Source organism: Toxorhynchites rutilus, chromosome 2, assembly GCF_029784135.1.
Source record: "Toxorhynchites rutilus septentrionalis strain SRP chromosome 2, ASM2978413v1, whole genome shotgun sequence".
NCBI classification, from domain to species: domain Eukaryota; kingdom Metazoa; phylum Arthropoda; class Insecta; order Diptera; family Culicidae; genus Toxorhynchites; species Toxorhynchites rutilus.
Window position 1 is genome coordinate 194,536,608 of NC_073745.1, and position 26,965 is coordinate 194,563,572.

Below are 26,965 nucleotides of genomic sequence, written 5' to 3' on the forward strand. Positions count from 1 at the left end.
AAAAAACCAATCGATCTTGCTGAAACCTGGTGTGTATTCTTCCAAGAAATGCAAATAACTTAACTTAACCCCGATACGCACCAGTAGTGTCATCTCTCTAACTTCGCGCGAACAATTCAAACGACCACGTTATTCAACAACGATATGTATGTGACATTGATCAGAAATATACACCGAATCAACTGAGATTTTTAGTTTTTTAAATAGTGATTAATCTTGCTTTACAAAATCGATCGAATATGACTGAAAAATGGTGGGTTATATCTATGATATAAACGCAAGGTTGACGTGGGACTACCTTGGCTTAAATTCTTGATTGAAAAAAACAGTTTCCAAATTCAATTGAATTCAATATAATTGCTTTGTGTTCCTCCGTTACCAGTAAATTTATTGACAGACCTTTCACGTTTGGTATGATGCCTAGGACAAAATATATGTACGAAAGAATTATCAAACGATTATTTTATTTTGAATTTCTTTCTGATGTGAAAACATCTCTCAAGTGTACGTACTTCTCGAACCGCGAATTTGCTTGAAACTGGAAACTGGAAAGTTCGTTAGCTTCTAGTGTCTGCACGATTTTCCCAGGTTCCTAAGTTTAGAAGATCGTGTTAGGGCAGACATATTCCAGTGTGCACAAAGGCAAGCGAGAACAAAAGTACTCGCTGTTTGCATTTATTTGCAGAGCCGATTTCCCCAGAAACCTTGGTTTTGAAGTCGGTGTTAGGGGAACACATTTCAATCGGAACAAAAATACCCCCAACTTGTATGAATTCGCAGTGCCGATTTTCCACGATCCATGGATTTGAAGTCTGTGTTAGGGAAACACATTTCAAGCGGAACAAAAATACCCCCGACTTATATGAATTCGCAATGTCGATTTCCCCACGCTCCATGGATTTGAAGTTTGTGTTAGAGAAACACATTTCAGTCGGAACAAAAATACCCCCGACTTGCATGAATTTGAAATGCCGATTTCCTCCAGGCACTTTGGTTTAGAAATCTGTAAGGGAACACATTTCGGTGTGTTCCCCTTTCATGTGTTTGCAATGCCGATTTCTCCATCGCTGCTTGGTTTTGAAGTCTGTGTTAGGGAACATTTATCGGTGAGAACAAATGTTCCCCTACTTTCATGCATTCGCAATGCCGATTTCCCCAAGGCCAAGCCGTTTTGATGGCTGTGTTAGGGAAACTGTAGATCGGGCCAATCAAAATGAGACAGTTGGAGCGTGTAGATAACACATAATATTTTACAGTTATTCAATTGTTTATCTAATGAAAAATAACATTTTGTTAGTTGCGATAGACGCGTAGAAATAATCCCCATCAATTGATACAAACATCTTTCCGATTCAGTAAGAAATGTTCGAATTATAAGCATTCGAAATCTTTCATTTTTTCCTGCGTGTTCTGTGTTTAGGTTTTCATTTTGCCCTCCATATATTCCGGTTAGACGTAGTTCCACGTCAAAAATAATTATTCTAAGAATGAGGTATCTGACTAATGTCAATTTGTCTAAATTCGACTAAATGGCTTTATTCTTTCTAAGGGAATAAATTCATAGTGTTTAATATTTCTTTTATTTTACAACGATTTGTTTGCTGTTTAGCAAAGTAAGTATGTTAATTGTATTTTTGAGTAATTAATTTTTTTATTAGTTTTGAGGCTTAGAAATGGAATACCCAGGAGGCAAAAATCAAAGCTGCCGGAGCAGCCCGGGACATATGGGATGTGTATAGTGGAGGTCTACAGGACGAAAGTGGTTTGCAGAATTCCAAAAATGATGACTTTGACGTCGAAGACACGCCCCGCAGCGGAAGGCCTTCTGAATTCGATGAAGAACGTCTCAAATCATCTTTGAAGGAGAACGGTCGCCAAACCAGTCGTGAATTGGCGGAAAAAAATTGACTGCGTTCATCAAACGATGCTCAATCACCTACTCGACTGAAAAGACCTGATCGACATGGTCAAACCATATTCCTTCACGACAACGGTAGGCCCCATGTTGCCCAAGTCGTCAAAGCCGCTCTTCAAGAGCTCGAATGGGTGGTAGTTTAGCATCCGCCGTATTCTCCGGACCTTTCAACTATCGATTACTATGTTTCGCTCCCTGTCAAACCATTTGAAGGGCGTTACCTTCGATAACAAAGCGGTCCTTAAAAACTGGCTCAACAACTTCTTTGACACCAGACCAGGCGATTTTTGACGGAACGGTATCAATAAATTGGTCGAGAGGTGGGAAAAAGTTGTAAACAGTAACGGCGAACATATAATTGATCAACTTATTGATATAATTATTATTATTTTGTTTTAATGAAAGTCCAAACTAGAATGTTGGATTCCTTTCTTCATTCAGCAGGGGTTAGATGACAAAAATCAGGGAAGATACTTTTTTCCTTTGTTTTATTCGACTGAGGTACAAATGGAAAGTTAATGACTTTACTCGATTTCAGGAATTCCGGAGAAGATTGGCCTAGCTTATCGACTAGAACGCCTTCAAATGGCAGTTAGCCAACGAATTCCTAGGGTTTCCAAGCCTAGTCTAGTGAAGGCTGTATTCGATAAAAATTGTATACGAAAAATTACCAAAATTACATCTTTCGGAAGTTTTTTAAACTTTCAAGAAATAGAGGACTGTTAATTAATGATAATGTGCTTTATCTATGTTATTCACCCGCACTTTTCTCTTCACTTCACCTATCAAAAAGGTGACATGGGCTGATGGGCGACTTCAACGCGAAGATAGGCTCTGGCAACATGGACTACGAGCGCGTCATGGGACGTCAATTTAACACACGTCCACTAGACGATCCTAACGTGAAAAGGTCGTTTGCGGATGAACTTGGGACACGAGCCGAGGATATCCCTGCTGGTGGCAGCGTCGAGAACCAGTGGACCACCCTCAAGAACGCCTTCGTCGCAACCAGCGAGAATATCCTGGATGAACTGTGCACCCGAGGGAAAGAATGGATGTCGAAGGGCACCTGGAAGAATATAGATGATAGAAAGGGTGCCAAAGTCGCGATAAAGCGACAAAGAACCAAGCAGAGAAAACATACAGCCCGTTGTCGGTATCGTGCTTTCGACCTGGAATGTGCTCGTGTCGAGAACATAATCGAGCAGCTGCTCCAAGTGCCCGCGATCGACCAGTCACCAACACTCCAGCGTGAGCCGCCTCCAGTGAGACGCATTTTCCGCGTCAACACAGAGGTGCCGTCATTGCGAGAGATAGAAGCAGCAAACAGAAGTACGGAATCCAACAAAGCTCCGAGGATTAATCACTTAAACTGGCGAGGCACCAGGCTGCTGCGCGTAATTCTCAAATTCCTGTGTAAGGTAATACTCAACCGGGTTAAGAAGAAGATAGATGCGACGCTCCGACGGTAGCAGGCGAGATTAAGAGCTGGTAGGGCCTTTCAAATGACGAGCTCCATCGTCGTTGCCGATTTCCAGGAGATCCAGAAGCGTAAATTGCGGTGGGTCGGCCACATATTACGGAAGAGTGATATTAAAATTGGTAGACAAGCACTAGACTTTAACCCGCAAGGACACCGCAGTAGAGGCAAACCGAGAGGTTCCAAATTTGACCCGAACAAAGCGAAAACTGCGGATCGCCCAGAATGGAAGCTTCTAACGAAATTATTATGCTCCCAGCGTGAAGCGTAACAACAATAAGTAAGCAAGTACCCTATCAAATGTTCTACCCAACTGAGGTGGGGTGAGTTTATCGCCTTGTCGAAGTCCCCTGTGGGTTCAAACGATTCCGACAGCAGGTATGGGAAAAATCGTTTCCAAATTCGACAACACTCATTCACAGATAAAACTCATCCTTCTATTCTCCGATTATGTCTCACTATCAAGCAAACCATTTGTCATGACAATTGTCATGCGAAAATGCGAAAACAGAATAGAAACTGAGAGAGGTTGGCGTCGACATCATGCCTCATACCGTATGTTTCTATTCTGTTTTCGCATTTACGCATGACAATTGTCATGACAAATGGTTTGCTTGCTCACTATATTTGAGACAGAAAACAATCACCTATCATCTTCGCAAAGTTCATTCACGAATTCACCGGGAAAATATTGTCTCAATTCCTTTCATCTATTCTCAGAGAATTTTTTTTGTTAAGTCAGAGCGGACCAAGCCGCAAAATTAAAAAAATCGAGTTATTGATTGCATTAGGTTAAACATTTTGTAGCCTATATTCCACATTTATCAAATTCGGAAGATCACGCGTACAGCAGGAACAACTTATCGAAATTGTTCTGAACGCTCAATAAAAATCCCTCATAGCACCAAACTTCAAAATCGTTTTTCTTGAAATCATAAAAATGTCACATGATCCGGTCTAACTTAACACCGACCATTTGTCTCTCGGAACGACGTTAGATGGTGAGAGAATCAGATTGGAACATTTAACTCGAGCCAATGAGTGTCGCTATGATACAGTTTTGATTGAATTCTCAGGACAAGTAAAATCATCCTTTTTTCACTCAAATATCAATCATTAAAGCCTCGATCGCAGCAGTAAAATACAGGGAGGTAGTCGAAATCGAGTTGTTTCCTGTTCATTATTGCAATGACTTCTTTTTTATAGTATGTAACGATCTAAACCAACACAAAAGACCACATTAATGCAAGTTATTGGTGAGTGGAAAAGCAGATTCAAGCGCCTTGCTTGGCTTGAATGCTAACAAGGAAGAGAGTAGAAGGGAAAATAGAATCATACATGCAAGCAGATTGAGCCTATTTTGACTCATTCGTTATTTTGTTCCGCACAATTCTTGCAAAGAAGTATTCATGAATTGAATGTTGTTGTCCACTCTTTGTTATGTTTGGTTCACAGTCCCGTTATGTTTGGTTCGCAGTCCCGAATGAAGAAGGTAGGAGAGTTGAAAATGATTCAACGAGTAATCTCACGATTGCTTGCTGCATTCTCTTCGCCATGATTATTCCAAGCAGATACAAGACAGAATAATAACTAGGTGTAGACAAATGAGCGAATGAACTTTCCCATGCTTGTCCGACAGATCTTCAGAGATCCACACACTATACCGCACACCGTTCATCTTTATCTGAAACATTCTTGTCAACTTTTGGGGAAAGCTGTGTTCGTCCATAATACTCCATAACTGTCGTCGGTCGAATGTATCGTATGCGGCTTTGAAGTCCACGAATATGTGGTGCGTAGGGATCTGATATTCGCGGAACTTCTGGAGGATCTGTCGCAGTGTCAAAATCTGGTCCGTCGTCGAGTCACCAGGCATACCCACAAATTTGTTTGCTATTAGTAGATATAGACGACGAAAGAGGATCTGAGACAGAATTTTGTAGGCACCTTTCAAGATCGTGATTGCACGGTAGTTCCCACAATCCAGCTTGTCATCTATTTTATAAATGGGGCAAACTATCCCATCTTTCCACTCCTCTGGTAGCTGTTCCATGTCCCAGATCCTGACTATCAACCGGTGCATACACTCTAAAAGCTTTCCCGTACCTTTCTTCAAAAGCTCAGCTGCAAGACCTTTCTTACCAGCTGATTTGTGGTTCTTTGGCTGATTAACGACCTTCTTTACTTTACCCATCGTCGTTATTCACTGCACCGGTGTAGTCCACAGTCGCACAGACCTGTTCAGGTGTTCCTCGTATTGCCTCGTATTGTCGCTCACGAACGCTCATAACCAGTGGCGTCTCGTCCATATGTGCATCTCGTGCACTGCACAACCTAATATTTAAAAAGAAAAAAAAGTGAAGCGCTCCTGCTATGCTATACACAGACTTAGAGCTCAGAAAAGAAACGTATGAAGAGTGTTGAAAACTTACGACTCTCCCAGTCCGCGCACTGTGCAGAATTACGTATATTGATGCAGTGGACTTTGTGCACAAGAGAAGAGAACGGAATCTTATTACTCTCCCGAACTTAGCCAACCATGCACGCTCTGGATTCGTAATCGATGCGCTTTGCGTAAGGTGCTTTGATATAGCAGCTCTCTGAAAGCTCACTTGGTGCCGATTATTTATCACGTCATCGACATCAATGTCTGTGCACTTTTTCGGTGAACAGATAGAGCGGCGCTCACACGCTCTAGTAAATTGCCAATGTATTAGTGTATGTATCGTGCATATTTTGCTTTGCACGTGGGGAGATCCACGCTTTAGATTCGCAGTCGGTTTAGCGCACTCCAGATGACTAAATTTCATCCAGTTTATTCGGTGTACCGATTGAGATTCGCGGTAAATCATCACAAATCAAAAGTTAATTCAGCTACCAAATAGTACACCAACAACAGCATGATATGCCGCACGTTTGAAGAAACTTGCATTGAAGATGCGTTAGATCATGCTAATGTAGTAGTAAGAAACAAGCATAACTCAATTGTGAAGAATAACTGAGAACATGATAGCATGAAAATCCTTATTGAATTAGTTTGTCTTCTCAGTTCACATGGGCTGAGCTTCCGAGGTCACGATGAAAGCATAACATCTTTAATAGAGGAAACTACAGGGTAACTTCGATATAACGTACACTTCACTTTCAAAATTGTACGTTGTATCGAAGCATAATAAAGAACTCAGAAACGTAGCTTATATTACTTTATTGTGTTGCTGTTTGAGTAAGTCATTAACTCATTAAATTCAACTAGAATACGAAGCCAGTCTTTCTCATGATGCTTCCTTTCGTACTGTTGATTAAAACTTGATTCATTTAGAATCCGGAATCACAAAACCAATTGTATTTCAGGATTGGTTAAAGGTACAAACATGTTCTAGTATCGAAATACAAGTAATTTATTACTCTTTCAATACTCAAAAAAATACTCCTTTACACTTTGAAAATACGAGGGTACGTTTTATCGAAGTTCCCCTGTATAAGGAAATGTGTAACTTTTCGGCTACGAAAGATATGTCGTTTTCCGTCTTCATAAATGCCACGGCAGTATTTTCTGAAACATCAGAATAAATTCAGAATGAGTTGGTGGAAATTGTTGGAACCACCATGCTAGAGCAGATCGCGCAAGAAGTGAAACAAGCTGATTTCGTTGCTGTTATGATCGTCGTAAATCACTGATGTTTTCAGGAAATCTAAGTTGGCTACAACACTACAATATTGCTTGAACGACGGTGAGTAGTAATGATTAAATATAAATTCAAAAACGCATGACCCTTTGACATTCGTCATGAATTAAACTCGAAAGATTTGTGTCATTGAGATGTTAGTATTGATAAGTCTGGTATAGCTTTAGCTAACCATGTCGTTAGTTTACTGCACAAATTTGGCGTGTCACCTGCTAAGCTGGTTACGTAAACATATGATGGAGCTCGATAGATGTCAGGAGATAAAGGAGGAATCCAGGCAATCGCAAAGAAGTCGTTTTCAAATGCTGATTACATTCATTGTATGGCGCATGTTCTCAATATTGTTTTTCTGCACTCTTGCACGAATAATTCAAAAACATGGAAATGTTTTTCTTCCCTCTCTTCATTGGTATCATTCTTAATCCAAAGTGCGATTACGAGTTGAAGTAATTTATGCAGCAGAAGATCCCGAACTGGGCCTACAGCTTTAGGATGATCAAAATAGTTGAAAGATATAATAAAGAAATTTGTATTTGTCTGAAAGAAATGTTTCTTGGTGACTCCAAGTAGGATGGTGATACGATTTCACTTAAATTTCATGACTGTATCACCAGAAGAAATTTAATTAAAAAGATAATTTGTCCCCGAAAACAAGACTCTTATATTATGTTTAGCTCTTCTATATCGAGAATACGGTCTGGTAGGACGAGAATCAATGAGGTGGCTGAATTCATTGGCGATTAAAACTGAATGAAGTTAGAGAAAAAATATATTCTTGAGATTTTCCATTCAATTATATCTTTTTAAAATTAATACCAATAACGTCTAAAAATACACAATAGCAATATTACAGAGACACGCACAGTCTGTGAGTATACGAGTTACGATTTTGCGTGCGAGTACAGGAGAGTTAAGAAACATTATATCACGTTTCATGACGCATCTAAATTTATGCAATGTTATATTGAATTTATATACAATATATATATCAATTACGCACGACTATGAAAAGTGGCTCAAATATAGAATTACACTCAGAAATGTTTTAAATTCGATGAAACACGAGATAGTTCAGTCAATCCATTAAATTTCATAATTAAAGAAAACAATATTCGAGCACTAATTACAGCTACCCCCTTTGGCAATTTTGAGTAGAAAGTTACCAAATTTTGTGTTGCTCTCGTTCATCGTGTAGGTGTACAACTAGTCAATTTACTCACGAGACGCCACTGCTCATAACAATTCGTTCCGCTGTCCACGTTGTTCATACCCGATGACTTTCTCTGCTGTTCTGCTAATTGCTGCTTTCGGAGTTTTCCAGCATGCATCGAGGGGAACAGCATTCAGTTCGTCTACATCCGGTAACGCAGCTTCAAAACGCTGCGAGTAGGTTTTAGCAACGTTCTGTTCCTGCAGCCCTCGTAACCATAACCAGATAGTACTCTGAATCGATGTTAGCACCACGATAGGCTCTGATGTCGATGATGTCTGATAAGAGCCGACCATCGATCAAAACGTGGTCGATTTGTGTTTCCGTTTGTTATGGTAAACTCTAGGTGTAACGGCATTGGAGGCTATGTTGGAAGAAGGTGCAGTGTTATCAATAAGTCTTGGGCCATCTCCGTTCGTTCATGGATGAGCGCTGACCCTACAAATTACCGGTTCGAAATCCTGATCTTGGCGGACCTGAGCGTTTAAGTTTCGTTGTGGTGTGATGTTAACGAAATTATGGTCGGCTCTTTCGTCGTACAACTTTGTGAATCATGCTAGCAATGATTCTAGAGCACTGCATTTGAAAAACGGCCTACATAAAATGATGCCCAAAACATAATTTTATAAACTATATAAATGAAAAACTAAAATACCAAAAGTATCCCCGTACGACGGCATGTATTCTTCAGCTTTATTTCCATTCTTACCTTATGAAAATTGTGACAATAGTTCGTTTTCAAAGCATACGCCGTAACCTCCTTCAATCCTTCGAGTCCAAGTAGATCCGAAAGTGCAGCCAACTCCATCAGACTAATCCCTTCCGGTGGATGGGACGCTCCCGAGTAGATATGGCAGAGAGCGAAGTGAACCGCAGCATACGAGTAACCGGGCAGGCTAATAAGATTACCGGCATTTTGGACCCAACCACCGGCGAGTATGGCAGCAAAATATTGACAACGCGATCGCAGAATGCACTTGTGGGCGCGCATTTTCTTCGATTCCGCCTCGATGGTCACGTCGGTAGCAATCTCCTGAAGAAACATCTTCAGCAGATCTTCGCCCAACCGCCTTGGCTGCCGACTGGAAATAGACTCGTCGATGGATTCTGTGAATGAAAATGTGCGTGTATGTGTGTTACATCGATCTTTGCACAGCTTGGTCACTTCGCGTGTACTTACCCATTCCCGAGCGACTAGAAGTGATGCTGGATGTGCCTGAAAAATCTGAGATGAACTCGTGTAGTTCGCTGCCTCGACTGGTGGAATTCATGCCCACATCAGAAGGCAAACTGTTGCTAAAAGCTAGAAATCCCATCAGTGTACGAATGCAACAAGCTTGTTTCATAATTTACCGTACCTTTCGACAAGTGTGGAAAGAGTCGACTGAGACTTCTCGAATTCTCAAACGATGATACCAGGTTCATGAAATTATTCCCTGTGGATCGCGACATTGTCCACGAGTGTCTCTCCATCGAGGCAGTCCCATTACCGTAGTAAGTGTTTTGTTGCAGCTGTTGTGAGTTCTGATGGGCAGTTCCGATAGTGTTGTATTTATGACTGTCACTAAAAAGTCGTGCCACCCGATTTGATCCAGCCGAGCTAGACATGTAACCAGTGCTGCTGATGGTGGCCTTTTCGCTTTTCGAATGAAGTTCAAACTTCGTTGGAGCCGGAGGTTTATCCATATCGGATAGTTTCACGAAAGATGTGCTTTGAGTTTCAACATTTTCCGAAACAGTTTCTAGTAGCTGCTTCTGTTTCTCGATAGTTGCGTGTAATGTCTCCATCGTATGCGGTGGTTTCCTATTGCCACTGGCCGTATGTTTTGGAGAATTTTCAGCTAATTCAACAATCGTTTCCATTTGTTTGGCGACGGTGCTTGGTAGCTGTATATCTTCTACCGGTTCGGACTCAACTTCAACCGGAGGAGGAATTGCGTTTGGTTCATCTGCTGGATTGTTTTGGAACGTTACATCGTCAGTATCGGTTGTTGTAGACACTGGTGTGCTATCTTCGTTCGAGGATAAAATCCCGTCCGTTACGGACCCTTGGCTGCTCTTATCGAACGTCTCGTTGATTTTGGCATCTCTTCGTTTCTTCTTGGTCGATGCTGTCAATTCCGGTTCCACGAAACCTCCGGCGTCCTTCGACGAAATTTTGGATTCACTGCTCAATTGGGCCGAATTTGATGAAACAGAATGATTGGAATAGGTGCTCAATTCGGATTTCGAACAGGTGAAATCCTCATACGGAGAAACAGAAGAATCGATCGACATGCTGGATGTTTTCGAGAGCAGCGGTATTTTATCTAGAATATTCATAATCCCTTTATCGCTGGTAACACTCGTTGACCGCTGGTATTCACGGCTTACTATTCGTCGTTCATGGAAGGTTCCCTCGGTGCCCGTGGGATTCCACGAATGACGCTTGGAATCATTTCTGGCCACTGATGAAGCATTGCTTCTTCGCACAACTGTTGTCGAGTCAGATGTTTCAATGAACATGTAACAGTTTTTCTTTTCTTCTGTGTCGAAATATGCAGGTCGAACGGGCGGAGATGAAGCTACCCTAGTCTCCGTTAAAGCGTTCGTCACCAATTTACGCGGAACTGAACAAGGCTTCGGCGCCGAATCGTTACCAATCTCAATAAACATAGAAAACATGTTCTTTTTGGAATCTTTCTCAACCGATTCCGATCGAGAACTGCCATCCGAACATGGCTTGACAGGTGGTGTACTTGGTTTTGTAATTTTTGGAGTGTTGCTTCTCGAGCTATCGCCATCCGAAAGGTCAATATAGAATCCCGTTGATTTCTTGATCAAGTCCTGGTGCGCGCGGCTATGCGTTCTATTATGAACAACAACAGATTTCTCTTCCTCTGGCGTTTTGATACTTCCCAAATCCACATAGAAACCCATACCACTCCGATTGTGCTCATTTGATGAAATGATTGCCGCGGATTTCTCATCATCTGGACAATTTTTCAAATCGACAACCCAAGATTTTCCAGAGCAGCTCAGTTTTCGTGTCCGTTCATCCGGTTTAAAATCATCCTCGAAACTCATTCCACCAGAAACTATCGGACACGTATCGGTTCTTCTTCGTACAGACGGACTTTCGCACTGCTTCGGTGTGAAGTCTTCAATCGATGCTCCGCCCGAAATGATGGGAGCAGATTCATCATGCTTTTGAGTTCTTTTTGGAATTTTGATGGGAGTCGAGTGTGACTCTATCGAACTCTCGTAGTTCTCTTCCGAGGTTTGACGTACCGCCGCGGTAATTCGAGCGGAGGAATTCACGTGAACTATCGAATTGAACGGCGTGTCCGGGTAATGAGCGGACTCGCTATCGAATCGGTGTGTTATTCTGGACGAATAATCTGCCGAACCAGAGTTGTACCCGCTTGTATTTATGCCACCGGTAGCCATAAACCGAGGCTGACTCTCAGTCATTAGGGAACTGAATTCATAGTTCGGCTCACTACTAGAAGAATAGACACTTGGAAGAGACAGATCACTATAATTTTCATCGGGAAACTGTAGGTTTGGTTCTATTGCATGGCCCGAGTATTGTTGTATTGAGTTCTGGAACAGGAAGGTACCTTGCTTTCTTTCCGATTCTTGCCTCGACATCGTTTCTTCTGTATACTCTATGTTTCCAGACTCTTTGTTGTTTTGCTTAATTGAAATGAAATCACTAGTTGCCGTCGAAGAGTATTGATCCTTAATGTCGACAGATTTTTTGTTATTCGAACTTTTGATTTTCTCGTCATCGCTCAAAATAGCGGATAAAGAAATCGTCGATCTATCTTGTTGTTGTCGCTGAAGATTCGATTCAACGAAAGAAGGATATGGAATTTCATCTTCATCGTGGAGAGATGAGGCATCAATAAAACATGCTTTCGATGTTCCTGGTTTAGTGTGCACTAGCGATGCGACCTCTATTTGATCCCTATCTTCCGCTACCTCCGTTACAGATTCTGCAACAGCCTTAGATGGAGAGAAATTCTCCCAAGAATTGGTCTCTGAAGAGATTGAATTTGATTTCATAATAGAAATTTCCTCATTGTGACGCTGCTTTTCCTCTTTCGTGGATGATCTTGCAAGCTCGATTTTTTTCCAATGCGGCACGGTAGCTTCTCCGACATCTTGTATCTCGAACTCTTCGTCATCCGGATCTTCGTTAATGCCAGAATCGTTGCCGACCATCGCAGCAACGGTTGCGCTGGTGGCCCTAGTGATCTTTACCACATTACTCCACATTTCATCGATAGGTTCCGGTGATTGGCAATCGATGATTTCGTAGGTTGAGGTTGAATCCGTAGAGACTCGGTTCGATACATTCCGTATTGTGTCGGACGACAGCAGCGAGCTGCCGACTCTCCGTAACACAGCATTTCCGAGCTCTTGAGGATCCTGCTGCTGATGCTGTTGATGCTCCTCCTCCGATTCGACATGTTCGTCTCGCTCCTCACCATCCCTGGCGTGCAACAAGGATGGAGAGTGATTGAGCGATTGGCTTTCCATTCAGCACTTGAAATATCGTGAGAATTATATGCGTGGAGAGGACATTGTATCATATGCATAAATCTAATATCCGATTTATCGCACTTTGGGAAGTAACTAGTGCGTAGTAGACATTCCGAGTAGCACCTGCAGGGAAGAAGAAATATTTGTATTAGGCAATTGAACAGACAATATCAAATATTGTAACAGACAACAACACAGATTTTACTATTTCGTTGTTCAATAGAGTATAGTAAAACACGAAATACAAATTGGACTACATTTTTAAATACGGACTCAATACATTATAAAACTTTTTTAATACTTTTCCGCACATTCTGCCTAGTACCTGGACCATGACTGGGCAAATGATGAATTATTAAACAATAACTATTTGTACTAGAGTTAAGTATTATGCGTTAAAATTAGTGAAAATATGTCTCCTTTCAAACGGTTCACAGCTTTGAAAAATATTCGCAATATTTTTCAAAATATTACTTATAGTAATTTTCTCCGTTTCGGCCCAATCTCACCCCTCGAAAAACATTAAAGATCTTCGGAGTGCTGGTCGACCACAAACTTAGCTTCCTCCGCCATTTCGAGGAAGATAAGAAGAGCTGCGCCACCCGGTTGAACCTTCTGAAAACCATTTCCAAACCGCATCGGAGCAACAACAGGAAGATCCGGTTACGGGTGGCCAAAGCTATCATCAGCAGCCGCCTCACCTATGGCCTCGAGCTGACGTGTTTGGCCGGAGACAAGCTCCCAAAAACTCTGGTACCGATTTATAATAAGGCACTACGGACTGTCTCTGGCCTCGTGCCATCAACACCAGCTGCCTCTGTCTACGCTGAAATTGGGGAACCCCCTTTCGACCTAATCATCGACTTGGCTATCGTATCTAGGACTGCCAGTTTTTTGACGAAAACCAGCGGTAGGGGGGAAACCCACCTGACCGCCCTTAGCAACACGATCCTGCAGCGGGTGGTGCATTCCAAACTTCCCCCGGTGGCAAAACAATCCTGGTTTGGGGCGAACGATTGGAGGTTCCCAACGACTCTCGTGGAGAACGGTATCAGGAACAACTTCAGAGCCGGGTGAGCTCAGTCGGTCTGCCAGAACATTTCAAGGCCATCATAGCAGAAAAATACCGCCTCCACGAAATCAGGTATACGGACGGCTCAAAAGGACCATCAGGAGTTGGATTTGGGGTAAGCTACGGTAATAACAGACTGATTTCCAGCAAAAAAGTGGTGGACATCTGCCAGGTCTTCTCGGCAGAGGTGACCGGCATTTTAGAGGCAACCACAATCCCGTCCTCTAAGCCGCTGCTGGTCGTCTCCGATTCGGCAAGTGCCATTGATGCCATCGGTGCGGCTAGGTCCAAACACCCAAGGGTACTGGTCGTCAGGAAGTACCTATTGCCCGACACTGTGCTCATGTGGGTTCCCGGACACAGCGGCATCGCAGGGAATGAAGCGGCCGATAGATTTACCGGTATCGGTCACACCAGACCGTTTTTCACTCGGGAGGTGCCGCTTGACGACACGAAGTTGTGGATCACCAATTCTTTCCGCTCCTTTTGGTCTGAAAAGTGGCTGGCAGAGAGAGGGCTGTTCCTCAGAAAGTTAAAGGGTTCGATTGCAGGGTTCGAGGACGTAAAAAGGATCCGAGAACAACGTATCCTGTCTAGACTGAGGACCGTTGTTCCATTGTGGTTGCCCAAAATACGACGATCTGCGAAATCTTTATGGAATCAGCGGGAGCGTACGAGATATCTTAAGCGACGAACCAGCGAAAGTAGTAGCGCTTTTCTGCTACTTAAAAGATGCCGAACTATTCTTCAGAGTCTAACGCGTGAACAATGGATCAGCCACGAAGATCCTTGTTCTTTCCCCTCCACGATGAAGGGGAATAAGAACTTCTCGGCATCTTCAACGGTACGGCTTCCTCTCCACTGGCCTGGAGCCATGGTCCGAGGACATCCTTACCAGGTGGTCCAGAAAGCAAGCAGCAATTGGAGAAAAACTAGTATTTTTTATTCAATTTATTTAAAAATGTTTTAATGCGTTCTTCTTTCGTCGTCATTTCAAGGTCCAGTCTACGTAGTCATTTTACGTTAATGTTTTATGTACATTTTATGTAAGTTGTTGTACTTTGCGGCAACATTTACTGCCGTCACTACAGAGGCGAACCAGCCCAGGAGGCTGAAAGCCTCTCAAAGAATAAAAAAAAACCAATCTCACCCCCATCGAAGGTAATTATTATTATTATTGCAGGTCGGACTCGATTATACACAGACTCGATTATATGTGATTCGATTATATACAATTTTGGACTCGATAATATACAGTTTGAAAAATGAATATAAATTCAATATGTTCAATATATTCAATATGAATCTCTAGGATAAAATTAATAATAACACATTAAAAATTATTAACTTTGAAGTTTTTCACTTCTAAAATGTTATCTAAATCCACTAATTTGAATGTTTCACAATTATATCCTATACTAAATTTTCTCATCTTTCAAATAAAAGCGAGAGAATCGTCTTCTGTAGCGTACTTTTTAATGATGCTCTACATTAAAAAGTACGCTACAGAAGACGATTCTGTGTTTGAGGCAACAGAGTCCGAAACAAAAAAAAATCTATAACCCATTGTTGGAATTCGAACATATGCGTAGAAGGATTTTTTTTCATCAAATATTATCCTCTTTCACCTCCTGAATGAATATTTTATGATTTTAAGGGGATGAATCAAAAATTAAATCCAGCTTCTATATAAAACGATTATAAATTTTTTTTTTTGACTCGATTATATACAGGATTCGATTATACACTGTGAAAATAAATCCGAAACTGTATATAATCGAGCCCGCGCTGTATTGGGTTATACAAACTATCAACCGCATAACTAATAGCAGAGGGTGAGGGATCATCTGATATGGAAATCTCTTACAATGAAACTATTGACTACCTTTCGGATGCTCAAAAAGGAGCCGAGAAGTCACTCAAGTGCATCAGAAGATGTATCTTCCGAACAGGAGTCAACCCCCCTAACTCTCATATACTCGCGCACTGGTCTCGCAGACCGAGAAATCAATAATTCGTTCATTTCTCAGAAAACATCAACACTATGACTTCGCGATTCTCTCTAGCTTCTTCATTCGTTGTTCGTCGTCTTTAAGCGTATCGCAATCGGTATGTTACACCGAAACGTGTATAGTAGTATCTGTTTTGAGCAAATGACTTTTTCCTATTTTTGAAAATTGTTCAATGAAATGTATAAATTAATGTATGCAAATGCAAAATACAAATGTTTGATTTTCGTTTACTCGCTAAATACAATGGTCACATATATGAATTATATGACTTTAAAAACTGGATGAAGTTGAAGAAAACATATTTTCTAAAGTTTTTTTCATTTTATTATATCTTGTATTTCAAACAAATACCAATAAAGCTTAAAAAAATACACAATAACAATATTACAGAGAAGTTCAACTTTCGGTCTGTGACACCCTGCGCGAGTAGACCGGAAGCACGCAACACAGATAGTTCTCGACGTGCACTTCACGTTGGAATACCGCGTGTACCAATAATATTATTCCAACCTACGTTGTAGAAACTGAGCGTGTGATAACCTAAATACTTTACGAGTAAAGATTGCGTTGCTTTCTTCAGAAATTCAAATAGCTTGCGTCCAAAAATAGCAAATGGCTTCAGTTTTCTTGGGCATAAAAGGGGCCTTTTATTCATTCTCCATAGAGATTTTGTCAGATAAAGGTTTTGTTTTTTGTTTGTTCCATTCAGTTGTGTGTTACAGGGTGTTAACAATGGAAGTCTACAAAAAGAAAATTCGGTACATTTTACAGTTTTTCTTTGAGAAAGGTGAAAATGTAAGCCAGATCGCTGAAATTGTTAATGGTATTTATGACGCCGATACCGTAATAGCTAATTATGTTCATATTTTTTAAACTTCCTAAGTGATAAGAAATTGGATAATTTTAAAAACCGTGTACTAGAGTTTTTCGCCAATCAGGAAGACTTCTATGAGAAAGGCATTTTGAAACTACCCTTAGAATTGCAAAAAAATATACAACAAAAACGGTGCACATTTGACCCAAATCGAACAATTCAAAGCATATTAAATAAAGTTTTGAATTTCACACAAAAATAATGGATTTCTTTTTCCCCAACCTAATATGTTATACAACTTACTTTGTGAGAAAACATTTGAATTCTTCTCACGAAGATTCGGCAGTAAGTTGGGTTTCCTACCCTAGAACCCAATGTCCTGGAAAAAAGGTAATGAAGATGGTCGAGTTTCGAGCGACATAGCATGCGCTGCCATAACTATTTCGCAAATAGTGACGTCAGTCGTTGTGTTTATCTTTGATTGCCCACCGCATCTATGTAAAAATGCTATTTTCAGGAAGTAATTTATCAATTAAAAACGTACATTTTTGTAAAGCTCTCGCTAAATATGAAGCTAATGTGATAGCGTGAAGTGAATATTTGTGAAATCACGTCGAAAAAGACGGATAAAAGTGATATTTCCATGTGCCATTTTCACTCCCCCACGTTCATAGAAACAAACGAAGTTTTATTATTTTACCGTTATGAAGATGATGCTTCGAAGGCTCTCAGTGTCGGTGTGTATGTTGTGAGATAATAATCGTCAATTAATCAAAATTTCACCGAAAATGTTACTGCTTTCGAGAACTAAGCATACGACTGCTCTCTGGACCTTTTTACCACATAAATAATCGAAATAAGCCACGATATAATTGTCATCTGTTTAAAAACAACCAGTTGAATGATTTCATGAGAATTTTGACTCAAATTATCATGCAACCGTAAGTACTTTCAACATTGGTTTGTTTCTTCCACATACATTTCATATTGAATGCAAATAATTACGACACGATATTTGGTTTGCCAATACAGATACACTTCGCCTACTGCTCCACCTCTATATGTACCTCATTGCCTAGAACCCATGTTTTAAATCCTGTTTAGAACAATTCCTATACAGGGTTTTCCAACTTCGGCCGAAAATATGGCTGCTGTTGCTGCCACCTAGGGCTTCCTCGCACACCTTGATCGGGAACAGGTAATTTTCGACGACTTTTCGGTACATAGGGGGCGGTATCTCGGTCATAACTTCACGAATGTTGTCTTTCAAATGTTCAAGAATTTGCGGAGAGTTGGCATAGACACGGTCTTTCGCATAACCCCACAAAAAAAGTCTAGCGGGTTCAAATCGCATGATCTGGACGGCCAATTGGCATCACCAAAACGCAAAATTATGCGTCCCTCAAATTTCGTTCGCAATATGACCATGTTCAGTCGTGTGGCACGTGGCGCCGTCCTGCTGAAACCACATGTCATCCGTATCCATATCTTCAATTTGTGGCAAAAAAAATCGGTTAACATGCGGCCATAGCGCTCACCATTCACAGTTACCGTCTCGCCGTCCTCATTTTCATCATTTTCAAAGAAATACGGCCCGATTACTCCACCAGACCATAATGCGCACCAAACAGTGACTTTTGGCGGATGCAATGGCCTCTCAACAATCACGTGTGGATTTTCTGAGCCCCATATACGGAAATTTTGGGTGTTCACATAGACACCGAGCTCGAAATGCGCCTCATCGCTGAAGAAAATTTGATGCGAAAATTCAGCATTTTGCTGCTGTTGTTCGTTCACCCAACCAACGTATGCCCGACGCATTCCATGGTCACCACGCTCTAATTTTTGTACCAGTTGGACTTAATATGGATGTAGGTGCAAGTCCAAATGCAAAATTCGCCACAATGATGTGTTTAACAAGCCCAATTGCTGAGCACGCCGTGGAATCGAAACATTCGGGTCATCCTCCACACTGGCAGCAACAGCAGCAATATTTTCGGCCGAACGCACATTACGATGATGCACAGGTTTCACAATATCCGCTACGGATCCAGTTTGTTCGAATTTACGCACTACATTAGCGATTGTGTGCTCTGTAGGCCGTCCATGACGACCAAAATCCGTCCGTAATGCTCGAAAAACATTTGCCGGTTTTTCATCATTTTTATAGTATAATTTAACAAAATTAACACGTTGTGCGATGCTAAAACGATCCATATTGTAAAATGGCAGACATTCAACTAACGATATGACGCTTTGGTTGACAGCTATGTCAAACGGTTGTCAGCGCAGGACTGTATTCTTTCGGAAGCCCGAAATGGAAAACCCTGTATAAATGACATTGACAATTGCCTTACAAGAAATTACAGCCTAAGACAACTTGCAGAAGATGAAGTGATGTCTGTCGTTGGATCCATAGAATCCCACCACCATCCATTGGTTTAGGAATATAGGTCTGGTTCGACTCCAAATGTACTTGAGGAGTCCATATTAGGTATCTGAAAGAAAAATACCAAAAAAAGAATAAATTTCCTACGTACAATTACCAGCAACTCCAGATTATCATCGATCAGAAATCATTCCAACGATCTCCGATACAAGATATCGGCGTATCAATAATATGTACTTTACTGATATATAAACGAGTCCACGGGATTGGAAGTGTTCAATGAAATTTTCGGCACCTCCCACAGTCTGCAGTTTCCTTGTTCTGTATATATTTCTGAATTGGCAGCGATTCACTGGGCACTGGAAAACGTCGCTTCACGATATGTTGAACACTATTACATTGTGAGGGATAATTTTAGCTCGATCGAGGTTATCCGTTCAGTGAGGCCGGAAAAGCACTCGACGTACCTCCTTGAGAAGATACAGGAAATATTGAGTGCTTTATCCAGACGCTTTTATGTCATCACCTTTCTCTGGGTCCCTTTACATTAAACAAGTCGTCCAATCCTCTTCAATGAATTTTATTCATTAGTCCGTAGAAATACCATCGCTAACTGGCAACGCAAATGGAACGAAGATGAATCGGTCCGATGACTTCCCTCGATTATCCCTAAGGTGGTTCATGAGTCTGGGACTTTATTCATACCTTCTGCGACTCATATCCAATCACTATTTGTTAGGCGCGCTACTCTTTCGCATCAGAAGAAAAGAATTAAGAATTAAGATTTCGGTGAAACCATCGTATCCTATTCATCATAGAATTAAGTGACACTTTTTTCAAAAAAATATTCAAAAAAATATAGAGTTCAAAGTTTGGTTTCTTAAAATATATAGAACTGAGCCTGTAAAAATATACGAATTAATAAAAAAAATCCCGGCACCCAAATGATGGCACTCAAAATTTTAAATTTACGTGGCTTGCTAACTTTTCGCACATTAAGACCAAATGTCTAGTTCTAAGGGTTTGTTTCTATCAGAGAAATTTTTATTGGTAAAACTTCACAGGAATTCAATTTCTATCGTGTCATTCGCTCATCCCTGTTTGTTGTGGTTTATTCACCAAAAGTAGATACTTACATCTTCACAACCTATCAATCGCAAATGAAAATTAATATTCACCAATATGAATTAATCGGTTGTTCACACTCTCTGCAATAATTTGGACATCGTTTCATTCGGGAAGAATATATTATAACCGACGGGTTTTCATGCTATATTATAGCCGACGGGTTTTCATGCTTTCCTTGTATTGACAAACGATTACGGTATCTTCATATGTAAAAGGACAGCGAAGTTTATGCCTGCGTTGCAAAGTCTATAGAATATAAATTCTATGCCTCTCCCCGCATCAACAGGGATTTGTTTACTCAACTACATAAAAACAAACACCTAAACGATGAGTTTCACGAGTTAACACTAATAGCATCATCATTAAACGAACAACTAAAGCCAATCCACACCTATGCATATATCATTGGTTAGAAGAGAGCGATTTTATGAACCTTGAAATTGCCGGCTGACTGACCGACTGACTGAACTCTTGGATAGATTGTATTCAAGGTGTTTTGGATGCTGACCATATGCTCTAGAGGAAATGGGCAGCAGCGATGCGTAAAAATAAAACGCAACGCTAACTAATTACACACGAACCGAAAACAACATTGGTCGGTCCGTTATCTCTTGTTCACTTTTTCAAAACCTTGCTGCTGCTACTCACATATCGTTGGTGAACGATGACCGAAGATAATTTTGAATAAACGCTGGCTGAACTGAATTGACTTCTAGATTGTTTCATGGTCATCAAACAGATTGATGAAGTTTGAGTATTATTTGATAAAATTAACGATAAAGTCTTATGAAATTGACTGAAGCTTTAAATTCAGTTGTGTACGGTACGTGCTCCCGTGGCCGAGTGGTTAGCGTTCCACATTATCATGCCGGGAATTCGGGTTCGAATCCCGTTCTGGCCGGAGTATTTTTCGTCAAAGAAATTTCTTTCGACTTGCACTGTGGTCACGCGTTTAAAAATGACGCAAGTAATACCTATCTTGAGAAAGCAATAGATCCACTGGGAACGTTAGTGCCATCCAAGAAGAACTATGTATGAGGCAAAACACAAACACAAAGACAAAACAAGACATAAATCGACAGAACGGGCGCAGCAAACCAACAACTATGAAAGAAACATCGATAACTCAATTTCAAGCTGGTGAAGTGACCAACCTCTTATATATTCTCGGTATGTATTCGACAGAATGTATTGTTAGGATGAGATAGATGAAAACTGAAATGAAACCATTGATAGATAATAAGACTTTCTCCATTCATGTTCAGAAAAAAATGGGTGGGTTATATCTATTATATATTAGCAAGGTTGACGTGGGACTACCTTAGCTTAACAATCATTTGTTTGTATTGATTGAATTTTTGACTGAATGAAATAATTTCCGAATTCAATTGACTATTGATTAAACAATATGCGTTCGACGCACATGTCAAAATCGAAACTAAGTGCCTGAAGTATATCAAATCAAGCAAATTCGCTATTCGAGGAGTACGTACACTTGAGAGATGCAAACTTCAGAAGGAAACGTCAAATAAAATAATCGTTTGATAATTCTTCCGTTCGCATATTTTGTCCTAGGCATCATACCAAACGTAAAAAGACTGTCATTAAATTTACTTGTAACGAAAAACATAATATATCACAATGCATGAATTGACCTTACATGGCATTATACAATCTTTTTACTCACGAAGCAAATATATTGTTGTTAGCCAAAGCGTTGTGTTCGTACCCGCTTTTGTATTCCGTGTTAGGAAAACACTTTTCGGAGTGCAAAAAAAATTACCCCCGGCTTGCATGAATCAACAACTTCAACTTCTTTTTTTATACTATAGGGGATTTAAACTTGAAAGTTAATTCGCCTCTAGTGTCTGCACGATTTTCCCAGGTTCCTAAGTCCAGGAGACCGTATTAAGGAAACATTTTCTAGTTTGCACAAATGCAAGCGAGTACAAAAGTACTCGCAATTTGCATTTGCAAAGCCGATTTCCCCAGACATCTTGGTTCTGAAATCTGTGTTGGGGAAACATATTTCAGTCGGAACAAAATTACCCTCGAGCTGCATTTGCAATGCCGATTTCCCTACGCTCCATGGATTAGAAGTCTGTGTTAGGGAAACACATTTAGTCGGAATAGATCCCCAACTTTCATGTGTTTGCAATGCCGATATCCCCAAGGCTGCTTGGTTTTGATGGCTTATCCAATGAAAAATAACATTATATTAAAGCGTTGATGCAAACGTCTTTCCGATCCAGTAAGAAATGTTCGAGTTATAAGCATCCGGAAACTTTAATTTTTTCCTGCATGTTCTGTGTTTAGGTTTTCATTTGACATTTTTTCCATTTGAATTAGAAGCACACCATCCTACGAGAATATTCTGAGGTGGTGTCTTGGAATTGACCCATCTGGTCATAGGAAACATTTGAAATGTCGTGTGGTGAAGTCTTGGAATCGACCCATTTGGTTTTTTTCGAAAATTTCTTGAAATTTCAAATGGTTTCTATGACCAGATGTGTCAATTCCAAGACTCCACCACCTCAGAATATTCTCGTAGGATGGTGTGCGTCTAATTCAAATGAAAAAAAAAGACGGGTGGGTAATGTCGGGGACATAACCGGAGTGACGTAGGACTATACAAAGGGGACAGCTTTTGTTAAATATATATTTTAAATAAATTGTTTTATTTTCTTCTCCTACGTGAATACCTACCTATCTACCTGAAAAATGGATTAGTTTACTGTTTACTCTTTATGAACATGTTGATGGTTCTGAAAAGAACCTTTGGTGTTGTGTTTTTGTTATCATTCGATATCCCCATCTTGTTCGGTTGAACCTTCCTGTTTAGCTATTGCGTTTGCCACTCGCCACAGCTTTCACAGTTGGAAAATTTCTTCCCATCCAGCTTGTGACATGTTGTTCAGTAAATTACATTTAATGCGACGTGCCGGAAAAACACTCAGTGTCGCATTGGAGGCGATTTTAATTGAACATTTGCGATGACAGTGGTACAGTGTCGACTTTCAGGCAAGGCGCAAATTGAGACGCATATAGCGCGAGTAACTTGGCGCGATATAGCGCCTGTTTTTGTGGCTAATGAAAACAGATAGAACGGCGCAAATTGGCCAGATGACGCGAGATGGTGGAGCGCTCGTGAGACACGACTCGCGCGACGCTGTGGCTGAACCACAGTTTCTCGTGCTGGTCATGCCGGTTGTGGTAGTTGTGTTGGTGAATAATCATATAGCGCCGTGGGTTTGACACTGTATGGCTGTACTGATCGGGTGATTGTGTTAGTAAATAAATATATCGCGCAACTCTGTGTTAATCAGTCATTGTATGCGAGTGGCATGTTATTTACACCAAACTGCGACTCAATATGCGCTCCACCACGCTACGTTTGTGGCACGTATGAATCGTGTTGATAGTCTCGCGTTCGCTTACGAGCGCTATACGCTTCTCAATTTGCGCCTAGCCTCAATGTGGGGTCATAATTTGGACCCCGAACTCTATGTTTACAAAAATGTCGCATTACAGGTCCATCCAATTATCTAAATATCGAGCTAAATATAAATTACTGTACTTTCAATCTAGAAGCAATTTAAGAATTGGTGAAAATTGAATAATCGGGAAAGTCCCCAACCTTCAATAAGCTCAACACAACTGCCAAATTCTCATACTCATCATATCCTGGCAAACAAATTATGAAAAAATCAATTTGTGTTTTATTATTATTTTGGATATTATTTTAGAAAGCAATGAACTGTATTTCGTAAACTCTTTTTTGAAAGGTTTAAGGGCCCTGAAAAGCGCCGTGGTTTATGGTGGCTGCTTTTGCCACCAAAGCAGTCTGTATAGACAAACTTTTACCTTCTTCTACCAGCTGCCGTTTTGCGATTGCGTTTGCCACTCGCTGAAACTAATTGTTGCATTGATGAGCGCCGAACCGAAGCCGCTCTGTTCTTGATGCGGGTTTTCTGATTGTCGTGAGCAGCTTTGCAAGCCAACTCGAGCACTCCAACGGCCGAAACTCTATAATCGCTGTTAGGTATACTGGTGCTCCGGCACCAATCCGTTCGGCCTAGTTACCCTTGCGGAACAATCAGTGAATGCGACCAACAGGGAACTGGAGACCTGCACGGTTCGAGTGAGACTTTGCCTTCCCCTTAACTTGTTCTCCTTTGTTACGTCCAGACGTCCACGTTGCTGCTTGTTTTCTTTTTATGATGTGATGCGATGCGATGTTAAACGATGCCGTACAACCACACTGGTTTACGGTTTGAAAGAAAATGAGATATTTTTTTGGGGTCCGCGCGTTTTGTACTCTGGCGGTACACACTCACAGGATAGAGACAAATCGGCAGACTCAGCCAAGGGGGCGAGTCCAACGAGACGAACTTATGGGCGTTAAAAGGCAGCGATGGCAAAAAAATATATTCATTTCGATTTGTTCGCTCGTTGGATTCACATGCAGTTGTTTCTAACAAACACGAAGGCACCGAAGAATAGTGGAATAGTGGAAAAGCCGCCAAAAAGTTCGACACGGCGCAGAACAATATCTCGGAAACCAATAAGAAGAAAGAGAAGGAATCATATGCTATCTACATCATAAAGTGATGAAGCAGGTTCATTCCGACGCCGGTTTCTCATCGAAGGCGCTGAGCGTCATGAGCTTCGTCAATGCATCTTTGAGCGTATCGTAGCGGAAGCCTCGCGTCTGACCCTCTACAATAAGCGGTAAATTATTACGGCGTGGGAAATTCAGATCGCAATCAGTCTGTTGCTGCCCGGTGAACTTACATGCAGTTTCCGAAGGTACCAAAGAGGTGACGAAGTATATCAGCTCCAAGTAAAGAGCGTTTTCCGACTGCTGATCCGGAAGCAAACCCTAAAAAGGGTCCTTTTCAGGACCACAAAATCATCTTTAATCTAAAGGGTTTATTGTTTTGTTATCACTCGATATCCCCATTTTGTTCGGCTAAACCTTCCTGTTTAGCGATTTGTTGCCGCTCGCCACAGCTTTCACAGTTGGAAAATTTCTTCCCATCCAGCTTGTGACATGTTGTACAGTAAATTACATTCAATGCGACGTGCCGAAGCACCACTCAGTGTCGCATTGGAGGCGATTTTAACCTGTAATTGAACATTTGCGATGACAGTGGTACAGTGTCGACTTTCAATATGGGGTCATAATTTGGATCTCTATGTTTACAAAAATGTCCAACTAAATATGTCGCATTACAGGTCCGTCCAATTAGCTAAATTTCGAACTAATTGTAAATTACTGTACTTTCAATCTGGAAACAATTTAAGAATTGGTGAAAATTGAATAATCAGGAAAATCCCCAACTATCAATAAGCTCAGAACAACTTCCAAATTCACATACTCATCAGATCCTGGCAATCAAATTATGAAAAAATCAATTTGTGTTTTATTATTATTTTGGATATTATTTTAGAATGCATTGAACTGTATTTCGTAAACTCTTTTTTGAAAGGTTTAATGGCCCTGATAAGCGCCGTGTTTTATGGAATGGTTCCAATTTAGAAAACTTAGTACTCGTGGTTTTGAAAAAAAACCATTTCGAACGCCCTCGATGCCGCCTTGTTCTGGTTTTGCCACCAAAGCAGATTGTATAAAGAACAAACTTTTTTCTTCCGCTACCTGCTGTCGTTTTGCGATTTCGTTTGCCACTCGCCACTCGCTGCAACTGCCTGTTGTTGTCTTGATCACCGAACCGAATGTGTTCTGTTCTGAATGTGGGTTTTCTTATCGTCACGAGCAGATTTGCCACTTCGGCGGCCGAAACTATATAACGCCGGCTAGGTGGACTGGTGCACTGGTACTAACGCGCTCGGCCTAGCTACCCTTGCGGGGAACTCCAGACTAACACGGTTCGAGCGGGATTTTGCCTTTCCCTTCACTTTTCCTCCTTTGCCATATCCAACCATGGCTGCTTGTATTGGTTTGTTGATGTGATGTGATGCGAAACGATGTGGTGTACGGTTTGGATGAAAATGATCGTTACGGAAGGAAGGAAGGTATTGTATTGTAGACTTTAAACTTTTTCAGTTCATTCGTCTCTAGCCTTGAGAAAGGCCCTTTGAAAACTCTACTCTACTCTACTCCAGCGCTACCACCTCCACCCTCTTACCTTGAGAAAGGCACTCGATCCCTTGCCGTCCAGCTCGTGCAGCAACGATGTTGTCCAGTCGGTGTCCACACAAAGAATGATCGTTACGGCAGCGGAGCGGGGATTTTTAAGCTGACTGGCTGGCTCGAGAATTACGCATGTGTGAGACTGCGACCAATGTTTCGTTCATTCTTTTTCTTTCCAATCGTGCTTCATTCTATTTCTCTGCTGCTCTGGTGGCCCGTTTTGGTCGGTACGATTTGAGGAGCACAAAATGGACCAATCAAAAATGGGCACATAGTGCATTTGAACAATGCTTGATATTTCACAATTATTCAATTATTTATCTCAACAAAAATGAAATGTTATTCGTTATGATAGATGCGTAGATATATTTCCTATCAATTGATGCAAAAACCTTTGCGATCTATTGAGAAATGCTCGAGTTATAAGCGTTCCAAATCTTGCATTTTTTTCTACTTGTTCAGTGCCTAGATTTTCATTTCACCCCCTATATCTTCCGGTTAGACGTAGTCCTACGTCAAAATTGTCATATGCTGAAAAAAAAAAAGTTATTGGTATTATCTTCACCGTCATTTAG

General features: G+C 41.0%; 1 protein-coding gene across 3 annotated transcripts in view; it reads right to left on the reverse strand.

Moving 5' to 3' along the window:
• LOC129764719 (uncharacterized) overlaps window positions 1-26,965 on the reverse strand; it is a 49,047-nt gene that overhangs the window by 17,711 nt on the left and 4,371 nt on the right. For all 3 annotated transcript variants that reach the window (XM_055764120.1, XM_055764122.1, XM_055764123.1), the window contains 3 exons: window positions 9,650-12,944; window positions 9,472-9,594; window positions 9,001-9,398 (listed from right to left, as the gene is read on the reverse strand). In XM_055764120.1, the coding sequence (XP_055620095.1) occupies window positions 9,001-9,398; window positions 9,472-9,594; window positions 9,650-12,818 (3,690 nt within the window). In that variant the 5' untranslated portion in view covers window positions 12,819-12,944. The remainder of the gene's footprint in view (window positions 1-9,000; window positions 9,399-9,471; window positions 9,595-9,649; window positions 12,945-26,965) is intronic.